The sequence below is a fragment of the Bos grunniens genome, chromosome 4 (assembly GCF_055505025.1).
Source record: "Bos grunniens cultivar Pamir isolate PY7600 chromosome 4, Bosgru_T2T1.0, whole genome shotgun sequence".
Classification (NCBI taxonomy): domain Eukaryota; kingdom Metazoa; phylum Chordata; class Mammalia; order Artiodactyla; family Bovidae; genus Bos; species Bos grunniens.
Window position 1 is genome coordinate 8,705,497 of NC_141168.1, and position 18,379 is coordinate 8,723,875.

The 18,379-nt window shown below is 43.8% G+C and overlaps 1 protein-coding gene across 7 annotated transcripts in view; it reads right to left on the minus strand.

Moving 5' to 3' along the window:
* The window catches only part of CNTNAP2 (contactin associated protein 2), a 2,322,173-nt gene that overhangs the window by 277,449 nt on the left and 2,026,345 nt on the right, over positions 1 to 18,379 (minus strand). For 6 of the 7 annotated variants that reach the window (XM_086398240.1, XM_086398242.1, XM_086398243.1 and 3 more), the window contains one exon: positions 3,870 to 4,040. In XM_086398240.1, coding sequence (XP_086254366.1) covers positions 3,870 to 4,040 — 171 coding nt within the window. Of the gene's footprint in view, positions 1 to 2,381; positions 2,509 to 3,869; positions 4,041 to 18,379 lie in introns of those variants that run through there. The other variant, XM_086398244.1, reaches the window with a different exon arrangement.

Below are 18,379 nucleotides of genomic sequence, written 5' to 3' on the forward strand. Positions count from 1 at the left end.
AGAAAGATCTTTGGAGGGAAAGACGCCATGCTTGACTTAACGACGTTTGACCTAGCATAGCATTTGGGACATGGTTGGGACTCAGTAAATACCCATCGAATGAATAAAAAAATATAGATGGTAAAGAAGTGAAATACAGCCTTAAATTCTTACCTGTAGAGCATACTAGTGAGTAACATCAGTCTAACTTTACCATGTGGGCTTTTTCACTTGCACATTAAGATGCTGATGGTGTCTCATTAAGTTAGTGCAACTGACTCACTGTTGTTTTTTTTTTTTTAATTTTTGGCTGTGCTGAGTCTTCATTGCTACACGGGCTTTTCTCTAGTTGGGGTGAGCATGGGGCTTCTCTCTAGTTGCAGGGCACAGGCTTCTCACTGTGGTGGCTTCTCTTGTTGCACAGCATGGGCCCCAGGGCTCAGTAGTTGGGGCTCTTGGGCTCTAGAGCTCAGGCTCAATAGTTCTGGTGCTTGGGCTTGGCTGCCCTGAGGCATGTGGGATCTTCCTGGATCAGGGATCAAACCTGAGTCTCCTGAGTTGGCAGGCAGACTCTCTACTGCTGAGCCACCAGGGAAGCCCCTGACTCACTGTTCTTAGAGTCAGGAATTTTCCATTTCCAACAGAAGGACACAATGCCACTAATTAACGGAAATGTTATTCTAGAAACCACTACGTAGACATGAACTGTGACAAAACTCCTTTGAGACACACGTAGAGAAGCCAAATTTGAATTCCTACCTGAAAGATATTAGAAAGCCTAGCAAATTCAGAGGAAAAAAGCAGAGACACTCTTTAAAAATTTGACTTCGGGACCCATTAGGTTTGCAGTGATTCATCAGAGGACGGGAGAGAAGGGCTTGCAATAATTCTCCACCTCTCCCACCACCCCACGTATCCTGCACAGAAGAGTCTGGAGAAACGTGATGCATGGGGCAGAAGCAAGCCTCAGTCATGGCCACATTTCCTCCATGTTCCTTGTGGAAGCACCACTTCTTGTATACTTTGAAGAAGTTTTGCTCAAACAGAACAACCTGCCTTTCCCTCCCTGTTCCTCCCAAAAGTTCCTTTGAACCTGAATGGAGGTGCTATACAAAGATGGACATTTGGTATCTCTAACATTTAGGGGACCTTATAAAAGGTGCTTCCATCTTCAGTAATTATTAGAAAGTCTAGAGAACTCCGAGAAGAGGCCAACCTCTAATCCGTGCCTTGAAAGTCTCACACTTCTTCACCAAAAGTAAACTGGATGACAGAAAAGAGCTGCATGAGAAAATGAGGCTATATTCCGCCCTCTGTCATGGAGTTTTCATACCATGGAAAGACTGGGAGGACTTTGAGAATATCTATGGAGGTTTTTCATAATTAGAAATGAGTGAAATTCTGTTATACAGATACTCTAGTAGAAATGCCTGCTCTCTCTGTACTTAATTTGTCTTATTTCCAACCCAGGACTGGGTTTACAAAACATGGGGGTATAAAGCCAGGACAGGGAGAACTCAAGTAGTTTTATAGAAGCTCATAGAATTACTCAGATATGGGATTGTCCTTTTGTGCCATGAGATGTTTCTAAAATACAACCCAACTTTGTGTAAGTGAGAAAATAGTCTGATTCAATTGAATTCTGTGGAAATCCCTTTTAAATAATTCTAGTCCATAATTCATGAAAATAAATGATTTCTATTTGTGTACTTTGTAACTCTAGGGCTAGAATATTCTCAGTCTTCCTTTCAACCAGATCTGGCTCACACTAGATCTGTAATGAGCATTCTCAGAAAGATGATAATTACAGTAACTACTAGACCCTGAAATAAATGCTTCATGAGTAGCTATATTCTAGCATCATAACCCCAGCAAATTATCATCCCCATTTTATAGATTTGGAAATTAGCATTCAAACAGATTAAGCAATTTGCCTGAGGACCTGGATTTCAACCTGAGAATGGAAATCCCAAAGTCCATGCACTTCTGCCACATCACCGTCCAGCATTTAACAGAAAGAATCCCATAGGATTTCAGCAGAAACATTTGCCTGAGATTCCCTTTCTCAAAGACCATATTGCACAATTGTAACTACAAAAGGAGGAAAATACACCATCAGCTATTTCTGGAAAATATGTCTGGGATCATCTGCAGACTAGACCCAGTAACACAGGTGCTCAGACACAGAGCACAGGCCAGGAGGAAGGACTCTGATGCGGGGAGGTTCCATGCAGGGACCTGGGGCACTGACCCACTTCCCCTCCTGGTTCTGGCTGTTCCTGGGTCTGAATAGCCAGGGGAGCCTGGCAAATGTGCACCAGACCTGGAAGTTTGTGGACACAGATTCCTACAGCTGCACCTGTGCCCCATGGATAAAAGGTCCCCCGTATGATGAGACTTGCCCTGCTCAGATGCAGTGACTCCCTGCCCTCCATGGGTGGCATCCTCAAATCACATGACCTCCGAGGGTCTTTGGGATCACAGGGCTGAGCTGAGCCAGGCAGCTGGGATTCTGGTAGTTTCTGCACCCTAGGTGAGAACACCAAGGACTCAAACCTTCAGAGGGTGGGTAGATGAGGAGCCTCTTCTGCGAAGCTGCAGACCCAGAGTTGCACAGCAACACCGTTCTGCTGTCTAGGTTGCTTCATCCACTCTTGCAGATGTTAATTCTGATTTTTCCTATTTTCGTGTGCGTTGTTACCCCAATTCTCTTATTTCTTATTCCTGATCACTTTACCCAATCCTCCGTCTACTCTTAGCCCTGCCTCCTTAGAAAACAAATACATTCTTCACACCAGTCAGAACGGACATTGTTAAAAGGTCCATGAGTAATACATGCTGGAGAGAGAGTGGAGGAAAGGGAACCCTCCTACATTGTTGGTGGAAAAGTAAGTTGGCATAGACACTATGGAGAACAACATGGAATGTTGTTCCTTAATATTCCTTAAAACCTATTTCTCTAAAAATATATTTATTTTTGGAAATAAATATTTCTAAAAAATATTCCTTGAAAAACTAAAAATATACCTACTACATGATCCTGCAATCCCACTCCTGGGCATATAGCTCTAATTCGAAAAGTTGCATGCATCCCAATAGTCATAGCAAGCACTATTTACAATAGGCAAGATATGGATATAATTTAAATATTCATCAACAAGGGGCATGGATGAAGAAGATATGGTACATATATACAACAGAATACTACTCAGCCATAAAAAGAATGGAATCATGCCATTCGCAGCAACGTGGATGGACTTGGAGATGATCACACTAAGTGAGGTAAGTAGACAGAGAAAGACAGATACCATACGGTATCACTTATAGGTGGGATCTAAAAAATTACACAAGTGAACGTAGTTTACAAAACAGAAATAGACTCACACATAGAAAATAAACTTAGGATTACCAAAGGGGAGAGAGAAGGTGGAGGGGCAGAGACAAATTAGGAGTTTGGGATTAACAGATGTGCATTACCATATATAAAATAGATAAACAATGAGAACCTACTTTATTGTACAGGGAAGTGTATTCAGTATCTTGTAATAACTTACAGTGGAAAAGAATCTGAAAAGCTATACATATATATAACCGAATCATTTTGCTGTACACCTGAAACTAACATAACACTGTAAATTGACTAGACTTCAACAAAAATACACATTGTTCCCCCCCCCATTATCAGGGCAGTTTATCCTCTCTCGTCCTCCTAGAACAGCATTGTGGGGAGCTCTGTCTGTGACTGTATCCTTTGAGCATCTGCGCACAGGAACCCAGGTCTTTCTCAGACCTGGCGCTACCTCCTAGCGCCAATTACATAATCGAGGTTAAGATCAGCTTGTAAGTGACAAGAGTAGTTATTCATGAGCCGACAAACAATGGATACTCACATTTCAGTTCGAGTTTGATGAAATCTGTGTTCCCCAGATTTTCAAGAAACACTCCGCGGGGGATTAGCGTTTTGAAGTAGAAGGAGATGTCGGCACTGGTCTCTCCTTGGAAAGTGGAGAAATGCAGGTAGGATGATGGGTTTGGGAAAGAGGCCGCATTCCAGTAATCCCCTGTGGAAGGAACAAAGGAGAGGGCAGGGTAATTTACACCCAATCACGGCACTGGTGGAAAAGAGAGCCGCTTCCCGAGTTTTAATACAGTCCCACTGACAGTGGCCCTTGCTTCCGCTCTTCCCAGTGAATGACACTGCACGAAGTCCCCACAGACGTGTCTTCAACTTTCCAAAAGTTACCTGTGCGTCTGTATATAAAATATTTGACTAAGGATGGATAAATCCTTCTAAGAGGTGTCCTCTCAGGAGTACATGTCAGAGGAGGAGAAAAGGGAGTGATGCCCCTGGTTTCACGTGGTGGGTGGGAGTGGCTGTTTTGAACTCAGGTTTATGTTTTGTTTTGTTTTTTTTTTTCATTTTTGATGTGGACCATTTTTAAAGCTTTTATTGAATTTGTTACAATATTGCTTGTGTTTTATGATTTGGTTTTTTTGGCTGTGAGGCATATGGGATCTTAGCTCACTGACCAGGGATTGAACTCACACCCCTGGCGTTGGAAGGTGAAGTCTTAACCACTGGACCACCAGAGAAGTTCCCAGGCTTATGTTTGATGCAAGAAGCATCTGCACTTGACCGAGAGGGACAGACTAGGAAGGGGTCTTTGGTATCCTGCTCCTGCTTCTCATCTGTTTTTGTCTTGGAATAAGCAATGCTTGCTTCCAGCCAGCAGCTGCTCCAAGCCTGGGGCAGGTGAAGCAGAAATACAACCACGGGGAGTGCAGAAGCCTGGCTGAGCGAGGAGCTAGGGAAAAAGGTGGGATGACCTGGCCAGTCATCTCTCCACCCCTCCTGCTCCAAGCCCCACAGGCAAGTTGCTGTAAAGGGAGGGTCCCATCCCCAGCCTCTTCCTCCCTGGGGACTCCATGGGACACTCTGACCTGTGGCTGTTTTGTGGGGGTGGGAATGCTGAGCTGAGGGCACTGAAGGGCTTACAATCAGCCCCTATTTTTGAACTCATGGGGTAGACTCAGTTGTATTCACCCCCTCTGCACTCAGTGCCTGGTAGTAGGCAGTGGCCCCAGGAGAAAGGCAGTTCATGGGACAAAATAAAAGCACTAAACTAGAGGACCGACAAAACAGGTGGACCAAGAATTTAATATGACATCAAGAGCAGTGTGCCTGCATGCTTAGTCGCTCAGTCATGCCCTACTCTTTGCGACCTCATGGACTGTAGCCCATCAGGTTCCTCTGTCCACGGGATTTTTCAGACCCAGAATACTGGAGTGGGTTGTCAGGCCCTCCTCCAGGGGATCTTCCCGACCCAGAGACTGAACCTGTGCTTCCATTGACTCCTGTATTACAGGCGATTTCTTTACTGCTGAGCCACCAGGGAAGCCCACCAAGAGCAGACTCCTGACTTTATCTCCAGGGGAGAAATTCCTTTAGGAAGTGCACATTTTTGAGTACATTTGACAGCACAGCTAAGGACTAAAACACATGAATATGCTTTAAAACAGTTACTAAAGCTTTTACCTTTAGTGTTAACCCTATGTTAAAGTCACCAGGTGAGGCCCAAGATGGAGTCACTCTTGCTAACCCCCAGGTCAGCAAACCAGCACTTAACTGAGCTTCTGAGCTCAGCTCGCCCAGAGAAGGAAGGTCCAGGATATCCCGGCAGCACTGGCCTGCTCAGCTAAGGGTCCTTGAATATCTAGGCCTTCCCTCTGCTGATGTAAGGGGTGCAGCCATGCTTCAGCCAATCAGCACACGCCCAGTGTAACTTCCTGTTCCTGTTCCCTTCGGTTCATAACACCTCTCCTCTCGCACAGCTCTTCAGAGCTCCTTTCTCTCCACTATGCTGGAGGTCGCCTGATTCATCAATCACTGAATAAAAGCCTACTAGATGAGTAAACTGCCTGTGGAAAATTTTAACATCTAAAATATGTATTTTGGGGACTTCCCTGGGGTTCCACGGAGAAGGAAGTAGCAACCTACTCCAGTGTTCTTGCCTGGAGAATCCCATGGACAGAGGAGCCCGGTGGGCTGCTGTCCATGGGGTCAAACAGAGTCGGACACGACTGAAGTGACTTAGCAGCAGCCGCTGACGGTTTAGAGGTTAAGAATCTGCCTGCCAATGCAGCGGACATGAGTTCAATCCCCTGTCCAGGAGGACCCCATATGCTGCAGAGCCACTAACCTCGTGTGCCACAACTACTGAGCCCATGCTCTAGAGCCCATAAGCCACAAGAAAAGATACCACAGACGGAAGCCCACACACCACAACTAGAGAAAAGCCCTTGAGCAGCAACAAAGACCCAACACAGCCAAAAATAAATAAATTAATAAGTAAATAAAAATTTTAAATACAATATGTTTTTAAAAATTTATTTTTGCCATATCTTTCCTTCAAAAAACACACTGAACCAACTACATGCATTTTGTTAGTTTCTATCGACTATATTTTTCCCTTCCTTTTATACAAATTATGCACGTATGCAATAAGTTCAGCTGCTATTCTTAAGCAGAATTAACTTTGTTGGTACTGCTGGCGTGCTGCAATTCATGAGGTCACAAAGAGTCAGACATGACTGAGCGACTGAACTGAACTGAATGCTTATGCCATAAGTTCAAATTAAGTATATAATGTTGCTATATTATGAGATAATAAAGTGTCTTCATTTAATTTATGTTATTTAATTTGTTCTTAGGACATCTAGGGTACAGTGACACCTAGATAAGTGAATGGCAATGTATAAACAGTATCACTGACTCAGTGGACATGAATTTGGCCAAACTCCAATAGTGGATGATAGGGAACCCTGGCATGCTGCAATCCATGGGTTCACAAAGAGTTTGGACACAGCTGAGTGACTGAACAAGTCAGTGCAAAACATGTTTTCAAATATCTCCATTAAGGTAAAAACAGTGGTGGTGGAGAGTCCACTGTTGAAAGTGTACCAAAAGTCTTAGGTGTAGTTTTAAGCTCTTTTTTTTTTTTTAAAATTACAATATCATTGTTTTCAGTAGGAGAAAAATAGACTTGTTTCCTTTTGGGAAGAAGGATGTGATACGACGTTGGTTAGAGAGATACCCAAAAAGAAAGAATCTTAACTATTGTTTAAGTTGCTATCATCTGAGCACTGAGCCCTCTTTTCCGCTCAAGATCTGCCTTCAAGTCTGGAGAGGCGAGTTTAGGCTCACCTCTCCCAGGAGGTGAAAATGAAGCTCTCTCAAGATAAAAGCTAAACTCTGCAACCCTCAGAGTTCTAGGCTGGAATGAAGAGTGCCCAGGGCCAGCAGCTTTCAGCCTGCCTAATGGATGAGAGGACTTCCCTGGTGGCTCAGACGGTAAAGCGTTTGTCTACAATGCAGGAGACCTGGGTTCAATCCCTGGGTTGGGAAGATCCACTGGAGAAGGAAATGGCAATCCACTCCAGTACTATTGCCTGGAAAATCCCATGGACAGAGGAGCCTGGTAGGCTATAGTCCATGGGGTGGCAAAGAGTCGGACACGACTGAGCAACTTCACTTTCACTTTTCTTTAATGGGTGAGAGCCTCTTAACAACCTAGGAGCTGCCAAGGGTCAGTCTCCAGCCATGTGTCAACCTGAAAGTCAAGCAATTCTGTCTCTTTAGGCTGAATCCCCAGGACAGAGATGTAATTGACATTTTCAAGTTTTCCTCCAATCAAATGCATTCTTATTTTCTGATGTGTTGTATTAACAGAAGGGCAGCTGTTTAAAATGATTCTAGAAAAAAGGAAAGCTAAAAGTAAAATATGTCAGTATTTATTTGAGGTCCAGCACTGGTTAATCAGACAGAAATATCTCCAGAGAGGAGGGCAGTTCGATCCGTTAATTCTCATTTGCAGAAATATCCCGACAGGCCACAGTTCCATTTGCTCTCATTCTGTGCTCACTAAGCAACTTTGAATTAATTTGGTCTCTGGAATGGATACATTCACAGGGAAAGTATGCCTTGTACAAATGGTTACTAGTCATGCTTCCGGAAAGGTCTGGCTGATCACATGACATATTTGGAGTCTTTGCTGGTAGGCTGTCCCTCATCTCTGGATGAATTGACTAAATCCAGATTCTTTTTTAAAAAACTTTTTATTTTGTATTGAAATATAGCCAATTAACAATGTGGTGATAGTTTCAGGTGAGCAGGACTGAACCATACATACACATGTATCCATTCTCTCCCAAACCCCTTCCCATGCAAGCCGCCACATGACATTGAGCAGAATTCCCTGTGCTATACTGTAGGTCTTTCTTGGTTATCCATTTTAAATATAGCAGCCTGTACATGACCATCCCAAACTCTCTAACTATCCCTCCCCCTCTCCTCCTCCCCAGCAACCATAAGCTCATTATGTGAGTCTGTGGATCTGTTTCTGTTTTGTAAATAAGCTCATTTGGATCATGTCCTTTTAGATTCTTCAGGTAAGGGAAGTCATACACAAAGTCCTCATGGAACAAAAATCTACTTTATAGTAACATGAGTGTGTTAGTTCAGTTCAGTTCAGTCGCTCAGTTGTGTCCGACTCTTTGCAACCCCGTGAAATGCAGCACGCCAGGCCTCCCTGTCCATCACCAACTCCCGGAGTCCACCCAAACCCATGTCCATCGAGTTGATGATGTCATCCAACCATCTCATCCTCTGTCATCCCCTTCTCCTCCTGCCCTCAATCTTTCCCAGCATCAGAGTCTTTTTCAATGAGTCAGCTCTTTGCATCAGGTGGCCAAAGCATTGGAGTTTCAGTCTCAACATCAGTCCTTCCAAAGAAATCCCAGGGCTCATCTTCTTCAGAATGGACTGGTTGGATCTCCTTGCAGTCCAAGGGACTTTCTAGAGTCTTCTCCAACACCACAGTTCAAAAGCATCAATTCTTTGGCGCTCAGCTTTCTTTATAGTCCAACTCTCACATCCGTACATAACCACTGGAAAAACCATAGCCATGAGTGTTAAAGATACCAAATAAATATGAACAAAAGCAAATGCTGCTTTCAGGTCAGTTCAGTTCAGTCACTCAGTCGTGTCTGACTCTCTGCGACCCCATGAATCGCAGCACGTCAGACCTCCCTGTCCATCACCAACTCCCGGAGTTTACTCAAACTCATGTCCATCGAGTCGGTGCTGCCATCCAGCCATCTCATCCTTCGTCATCCCCTTCTCCTCCTGCCCCCATCCCTCCCAGCATCAGAGTCTTTTCCAATGAGTCAACTCTTCGCATGAGGTGGCCAAAGTACTGGAGTTTCAGCTTCAGCATCGTTACTTCCAAAGAAATCCCAGGGCTGATCTCCTTCAGAATGGACTGGTTGGATCTCCCTGCAGTCCAAAAGACACTCAAGAGTCTTCTCCAACACCACAGTTCAAAAGCATCAATTCTTAGGCACTCAGCTTTCTTCACAGCCCAACTCTCACACCCATACATGACCACAGTAAAAACCATAGCCTTGACTAGACGGACCTTTGTTGGCAAAGTAATGCCTCTGCTTTTGAATATGCTATCGAGGTTGGTCATAACTTTCCTTCCAAGGAGTAAGCAACTTTTAATTTCATGGCTGCAATCACCATCTGCAGTGATTTTGGAGCCCCAAACAATAAAGTCTGACACTGCTTCCACTGTTTCCCCATCTATTTCCCATGAAGTGATGGGACCAGATGCCATGATCTTCGTTTTCTGAATGTTGAGCTTTAGGCCAACTTTTTCACTCTCCTCTTTCACTTTCATCAAGAGGCTCTTTAGTTCCTCTTCACTTTCGGCCATAAGGGTGGTGTCATCTGCATATCTGAGGTGATTGATATTTCTCCCGGCAATCTTGATTCCAGCTTGTGCTTCTTCCAGCCCAGTGTTTCTCATGATGTACTCTGCATATAAGTTAAATAAGCAGGGTGACAATATACAGCCTTGATGTACTCCTTTTCCTATTTGGAACCAGTCTGTTGTTCCATGTCCAGTTCTAACTGTTGCTTCCTGACCTGCATATAGGTTTCTCAAGAGGCAGTTCAGGTGGTCTGGTATTCCCATCTCTTTCAGAATTTTCCACAGTTTATTGTGATCCACACAGTCAAAGGCTTTGGCATAGTCAATAAGGCAGAAATAGATGTTTTTCTGGAACTCTCTTGCTTTTTCGATGATCCAGCGGATGTTGGCAATTTGATCTCTGGTTCCTCTGCCTTTTCTAAAACCAGCTTGAACATCTGGAATTTCATGGTTCACATATTGCTGAAGCCTGGCTTGGAGAATTTTGAGCATGACTTTACTAGTGTGTGAGATGAGTGCAATTGTGTGGCAGTTTGAGCATTCTTGACCTCATTTTGTGACCTCATGGACTGCCATGCTCCTTTGTCCATAGGATTTCTCAGGCAGGAATACTGGAGTGGATTGCCATTTTTTTCTCTAAAGGCTCTTCCCAACCCAGGGATGGAACTCGAGTCTCCTGTTTGGCAGGCAGATTCTTTACCACTGAGTCACCTGGGAAGCCCATATATATGTGTATAACTTACTAAATTTGCTGTATAACAGAAGCTACCACAACATTGTAAAGCAATTATACTCAAAAATTAATAAATTAAATAAAATAAATACTTTGTCAGGTAACTTTAAGAGCCAAATACCCTGGGAAATTTTTTAATGTTTCTTTTTGCTCGGTTTTCCATGAGATCTCTTTTATATAAGTATTTTTTAAATCACAAGCATTGTAGATAAATAACTGTACAATTCCTTCAGAAAGGCTTTTGTTTTGCTTCTTCTATTTAGGGGTAGATTAAGCTCAACATTCAGAAAACTAAGATCATGGCATCTGGTCCCATCACTTCATGGGAAATAGATATGGAAACAGTGGAAACAGTGTCAGAGTTTATTTTTGGGGATTCCATACCACGGCAGATGGTGATTGCAGCCATGAAATTAAAAGACACTTACTCCTTGGAAGGAGGGTTATGACCAACCTAGATAGCATATTCAAAAGCAGAGACATTATTTTGCCAACAAAGATTCATCTAGTCAAGGCTATGGTTTTTCCAGTAGTCATGTATGGGTGTGAGAGTTGGACTGTGAAGAAAGCTGAGCACCAAAGAATTGATGCTTTTGAACTGTGGTGTTGGAGAAGACTCTTGAGAGTCCCTTGGACTGCAAGGAGATCCAACCAGTCCATTCTAAAGGAGATCAGCGCTGGGTGTTCTTTGGAAGGAATGATGCTGAGGCTGAAACTCCAGTACTTTGGCCACCTCATGCGAAGAGTTGACTCGTTGGAAAAGACTCTGATGCTGGGAGGAATTGGGGGCAGGAGGAGAAGGGGACGACGGAGGATGAGATGGCTGGATGGCAGCACCGACTCGATGGACATGAGTTTGAGTAAACTCCAGGAATTGGTGATGGACAGGGAGGTCTGGCATGCTGCAATTCATGGGGTCGCAGAGAGTCGGTCACGACTGAGCCACTGAACTTCAGCATTCTTTGGCATTGCCTTTCTTTGGGATTGGAATGAAAACTGACTTTTTCCAGTCCTGTGGCCACTGTTGAGTTTTCCAAATTTGCTGGCATATTGAGTGTAGCACTTTCACAGCATCATCTTTCAGGATTTGAAATAGCTCAACTGGAATTCCATCACCTCCACTAGCTTTGTTCGTAGTGATGCTTCCTAAGGCCCACTTGACTTCAGATTCTAGGATATCTGGCTCTAGGTGAGTGATTACACCATCGTGATTATCTGGGTCATGAAGATCTTTTCGTACAGTTCTTCTGTATATTCTTGCCACCTCTTCTTAATGTGTTCTGCTTCTGTTAGGTCCATACCATTTCTGTCCTTTATCAAGCCCATCTTTGCATGAAATGTTCCCTTGGTATCTCTAATTTTCTTGAAGAGATCTCTAGTCTTTCCCATTCTGCTGTTTTCCTCTATTTCTTTGCATTGATCACTGAGGAAGGCTTTCTTATCTCTCCTTGCTATTCTTTGGAACTCTGCATTCAGATGGGTATATCTTTCCTTTTCTCCTTTGCTTTTGGCTTCTCTTCTTTTCACAGCTATTTGTAAGGCCTCCTCAGACAGCCATTTTGCTTTTTTGCATTTCTTTTTCTTGGGGATGGTCTTGATCCCTATTTCCTGTACAATGTCACAAACCTCTGCCCATAGTTCATCAGGCACTCTGTCTATCAGATCTAGTCCCTTAAATCTATTTCTCACTTCTACTGTATAATCATAAGGGATTTGATTTAGGTCATACCTGAATGGTCTAGTGGTTTTCCCTACTTTCTTCAATTTAAGTGTGAATTTGGCAATAAGGAGTTCATGATTCCCTATTATAACTGGACACAGCTCCCACTGGCAAACCATAATTTTCCTTATCCGTGACTTAATTACTATTATTTCCCAGAGACCTCATTGAATGATGCCACACATTTGCAAGACTGATGGGCTTATACCCTTAAGGTTGTTGAAATGGCTGCAATCTGCTTGTCTGACTTCCTCCACTCTTTCTCCAGAAAAATCTCTAGGGCCATCCATGTTGCTGCAAATGGCATTATTCCATTATTTTTGATGGCTGAGTAACATTCCATTGTATATATATGTACCACATCTTCTTTCTTCAGTCCTCTGTGATGTCTAAGTGCAGATCCTTGATCAGTAACAGTGAGGATTCTACCTTGGACCTGACTGGTAGTGCCAGGTGAGGTGTCTACTCTGGGGAGGTGCTGAAGGAGAGAGCCATTGGGGCACAAGCAGAGGAGACCAGAAAGTCTATTTAGAAAAAAATTTTAAAACCTTCATTCTTTAAAATATTTATTTCAGTTATACTTGATAATGTATATAATATAGGAATTTAGTAGGACATGGAGAAGACTCTTGAGATTCCCTTGGACTGCAAGGAGATCAAACCAGTCAATCCTAAAGGAAATCAGTCCTGAATATCCATTGAAAGGACTGTTGCTGAAGCTCAAGCTCCAATACTTTGGCCACCTGATTCAAAGAACTGACTCACTGCAAAAGACTCTGATGCTGGGAAAGATTGAGGGCAGGAGGAGAAGGGGATGACAGAGGATGAGATGGTTGGATGGCATCACCAACTTGATGGACTTGAGTTTGAGCAAACTCCGGGAGTTGGTGATGGACAGGGAAGCCTGGCGTGCTGTGGTCCATGGGTTGCAAAGAGTCAGACACGACTGAGCAACTGAACTGAACGGTGGGACATGGATAGAATTCATGAGTAAGCTTTTCGGGATGTGAGGTTAAAGGCTTCAGTGAGCAGAGGCATAATAAGAAAGTTTGGGTGCCACTACTCCAGACCCTGATGAACTTCTATGAGACTCTGTTCTCGTGAGTTGTTGCCCAATCTCAGGATTTCTGGTTAAAACGAAATAACATGAGCGCTTTTTCTAGTGCTCCTTGCACTCTCTGATGCATGGAGATTAGAGCCTTATTACTGTTTGTTTCTATTGTTCCCAGCTGACCGTAAGCTCCTTGAAAGCTGGGAGAAAACCATTTCATCTCTGTAACCTTTGGCTCCACAACGTATTAAGTACTCAATAAATAATTATTAAATCAATGGGTATGTGAAACAATTGGATAAGTTATATCCAATTCCATTCTATATGCAAAGCCCTCATGGGACAAAAATCTACTTTATAGTAACATGAGTATTAAAGATACCAAATAAATATAAATAAAAGTGAATGCTGCTTTAGCACCTATTATAACTGGACACAGCTCCCACTGGAGAACCATAATTTCCCTTATCCATGACTTAATTCCTATTATTTCCCAGAGACCTCATTGAATGATGCTGTGCATTTGCAAGACTGATGATGCTTATACCCTTAAGGTTGTTGAAATGGCTGCAATCTGTACTTGTTCTCAAGGTCAGAGCTGCAAGGGTGAAGTGATACTGGCTGAGAACACCAAGCTAGGAAAGAGATTTGCTGGATGGCAGGCGTGTCCCATGGCAGATGGTGGGATGGCCGGCGTGGACAGGCAGAGCGGGCAAGGGTGGAGACTGAGAGGGGAAGTGTGAAGCAGAACATCTGAGGTGGAAGAGGCTGGATGGGCCACAGTAACAGAATAAAGAGGCCGTGGACAGGGGTGAAGGATCCAACCCAGGGCAGAGGCAACAGTCAGCAGCAAAGTCTGAGCAAAACCACTGGGGTGAGGTTGAGGGTTCTGCCAGCTTGGAAACCAGCTGACCACATGAGAAGCTTTTAAAGTACCTTCTGGACAAGGCCTGGGCTCATCTTGGGTGGGAGGAAGAACCAGGGAGGTACCTCCAGACGGTGCAGGGGAGTAGGTCACTTAAAACCTCAGTCAATCACTGCTAGAAAATGCACTCAGCCAAATTCTTTAACATGAAATCACTTTAATCTCATCAGTGATTATTTAGCATGGGATTCTGCCTTCAAGATTTCTAACGATATTTTTTTTCTTGATGGGCAGCCATTAACTGTAAGCCTAATTTCAATTTCTAACAAAGTATTACACATACATGATTTTAAAAGCCAAGTGGTGCTAGAAGGAATATAGCAAAATGCCATTCCCTGCTCCATCCCACCCCCACCAAACCCAATTCTTAGTGACAGCTCTTCTTGTATCCCAGAATTTCTAACATAGACTTGTTAGCTGTTTATTAATTTATGCATTTTAAATAGTCTCTACTGACTTTCCTGAATGCAAGATGAGAACTGAGCATTTTTACAAGCCTAACCCCCTGTTCTTCCCAAATAGCAAGATCACAGATTTGGGGGTGTATTGAAACACAATATTAATATCTTTAGGACTTTTTGCTGCTGTTCAGCTACAATGTCCGACTCCTTGCAACCCCATGGACTGCAGCACGCCAGGCTCCTCTGTCCACCACTGTCTCCTGGAGTTTGCTCAAGTTTGTGTCCATTGAGTTGGTGATGCTATCTAACCATCTTATCTTCTGCTGTCCCTTTCTTCTCCTGCCTTCAATCTTTTCCAGAATTAGGGTCTTTTCTAATAAGTTGGCTCTTTGTATCAGGTGGCCAAAATATCTGAGATTCAGCTTCACCATCAGCCCTTCCAGTGAATATTCAGGACTGATTTCCTTTAGGATGGACTGGTTGGATCTCCTTGCAGTCCAAGGGACTCTTAAGAATCTTCTCCAGCACCACAATTCAAAAGCATCGACTCTTTGGCACTCAGCCTTCTTTATGGTCCAGTTCTCACATCCATATATGACTACTGGGAAAATCTTAGCTTGGACTACACGGACCTTTGCTGGCAAAGTGACAAAAACTATGACAACCCAAGACAGCATATTGAAAAGCAGAGACATCGCCATAGCTTTCCTTCCAAGTAGACAGCAGTTTTTAATTCCAGGGCTGCAGTCACCATCCACAGTGATTTGGGAGTCCAAGAAAATAAAATTTGTCACTGCCTCCACTTTTGCCCCTTCTTCAGGACTATGTAAGTATTATTGGAGAAGGAAATGGTAACCCACTCCAGTATTCTTGCCTGGAAAATCCCATGGACAGAGGAGCCTGGTGGGCTACAGTCCATGGGATTGCAAAGAGTCGGACACGACTGAGCGACTTCATTTCACTAAGTACTATCCACTAATGAGCCAAGAAGTGAAATCTAATTATATTTTCTTGTTTTGTATAATTTTTTGTTTCCCTAGAGTTACTTTTTTTCCCCATCTGCCTACTTTTGTTTGTATCTGTCATGAATTCTTTACAAATCCTCCAACGCACTTGGAAACTCTTCTTAAAATTTTTCTGACATTTGACACATCAGGCTGTCCATCAGTCACATTTTTGTCCCCTGAGGGCATTGCCTGACAGCGCCCCATCTGTCTGCCACCATCCATGCTGGTTCTTCTCAGGGCAGCTGCCCAGCTGCTGGTCGAGGGCCTCCTTCTTGCCCTTTTTGCAGGGGCTTCCTTTTGTCCATCATCCACATTAAGTCCCTTAATTCCTGGGCCTCTCTGAGTTTGGATGTTCCCTCTTTCTAGATCTACACCCTCATTTTCATGGAGCACATACTCAAGTAGCTCCTTGAGAAAAGTGATGTATCAGGTCAACTTCCTAAATCCCTGCTCCTCTAAAGAGTCATTATTCAGCTTTTACATGTAATGGAGACACTCCAGAAAATTATTTCCATGGGGAATTTTAAAGGCATTTCTCCACTGTCTTCAGGCGCTTGGGGTTGTCATTGAGAAAACTAAAGCTTTCGGACCACTACATCATGCGTGTCACTGATGGGGTTCGGGATGTGCTACCCCAAATATGACACCTTGGGAGACTGAGTATTTCTAGCTGAATGGATGTGAGGCAAGGCAGGTGCAGAGGACTTCCTGGGCTTCCTCGGAAGCAGGCCAGGAGAATCTTGTGCAAGGTGCCCTCCTTCCCAGAGGAAAGGAATCTGCCTGAAATGCAGGAGACACAGGTTTGATCCCTGGGTTGAGAAGATCCCCTGGAGAAGGAAATGGCAACCCACTCAGGTATTCTTGCTTGGAGAAGCCCATGGATAGAGTAGTCTGGAGGGCTACAGTCCACGGGGTTGCAAAGAGTCAGCCACGGCTGAGCAGCCCAACTACCATCACCACCCACCATCTCCAAAGACAGAGGGGCAGAGGGCAGCTGAGGAACAGGCCTTGTACGGTTGACTCCACTCAGCTCACACTGTCATCCCATCTTTTTTGACTTCCTATCCTTTATTAAACCAAGCATCAAAACACTGAAATTTAAGCATTTCTTCAGGTCTTCATTTCATCACGAAGGTTCCCGTGTCGTGTAAAAACACTTGTTAAATAAACTTGTATGCTTTCTTTCTGTTAATGAAACTCAGCCAGGACCCCTAGAGAAACTGATCTCCTGAGTTACTCATATCTTTTTTCTTTCTGGAAACTTAGAGGATATTTCCTTTAACTCCCTTAATTGAGCATTCATATAGGGACTCCCTGGCAGTCCACTGGTTAAGACTTCACCTTTCAATGCAGGGGGTGAGGGTTCCATCCCTGGTTGGGGTGCTAAGATCCTATGGCCAAAAATCCAAAGCATAAAAGAGAAGCAATATTGTAAAAAATTCAAAAGAGACTTTAAAAATGGTCCACAAGGAAAAAATCTTAAAAAAAAGAAAAAGTTAAAAAAGGAAAAAAAAAAAGAAAGTTCATACAATGACTTGATGTATATCTTTCCCACATCAGGTCTGGACTTCGATAGTTTCTCTGAGCCCTCTTTCTTAAACACCTGTTAGTTTTATATTTATCTCTTTCTCTTGATCCTTTGCATTCCTAATTTTGATCTTTTTTCTTTGGGTTGACTTCCTTGGAAGTTCCTTCAGCTTTATTTCTGACACTGCTATTGTCTTTTTGTTTCAGCAATCATATTTTAAATTTCTCAGTGTTACTCCTTGTCTTCTGAGGGTCCTCATTTCTGGAGCATGCTGTTGTAGGTTTTGTTCAGTTTTGGGTGCGATATCTTCTATTATCTGTCTGAGAATATTGATTTAATCGTTAAAAGCTTTCTTTTGTTGTCTGAGTTGTCTCTGTCTCTTCCTGCCGTACTGTTAGTTCGGGCTCCTTTTCCATGTTGCCTGGTTGGCGAGTCTTCCTACAACACTCACACTGAACAGTGATGCTCTAGAGACGGTCTGGTGCTCCGTGAGTGTGTGTCTAGGAGTGATGGTCTGCTGACCAGTGGGTCACACCACAGTAAGGATGAGTTCCCCATCTCATCGAAGGGACCCCAAGTGTCAGTAACTGTGGATTTTATTTTTTGATTACAGATCATTCAATTTCTTGAGAGAAGGATCCTGCAGTTTCATGAGGCATATATGTGTGATGGTCAGTGTCCTGGAGGCTGAGCAGGTTCCCACTTAAATAGATGTCCATATTTTTATTCTGTTTTAATGAAGAAGTGCCACCTCCACCTTCTTTGGTGCCTCGTGTCTGGAGTGTAACCTCTCACCTCCCTCTGGGGTAGAACAGGATAGTCACCTTGGGGGTGGGAGGAGATGAAGTTGGTTATAACTGGTGTCTACATGGCTGATGTCTATAGTTCAGTCGCTCAGTCGTGTCCGACTCTTCGCGACCCCGTGGACTGCAGCATGCCAGGCTGATGTCTACACAGACTTTTAACCAAACCTGTTCTGAGCCTCTCCTCCCCCAGCCTTCTGATGACTCCAATTCCTGAACCTTGTGGAGTTTCTCAGCTTTCATCTGCCCATCAACAGTTTGGACTTACAGACGTTCCTGTACTGTCAGTGATGAAGAGACTGAACACATGATACCCCGAGGTTCCCTCCAGCTGGTGGTGAGGAGGGGTGGGGTGTATAGGGGACACCGCAGGTGAACTCAGGGGCTGCACTGGCCTGCCTGTCACCTGGTGACATGCACTGGTCCATGTGCAGACTCCGGAATCAGACAATCCAGCTT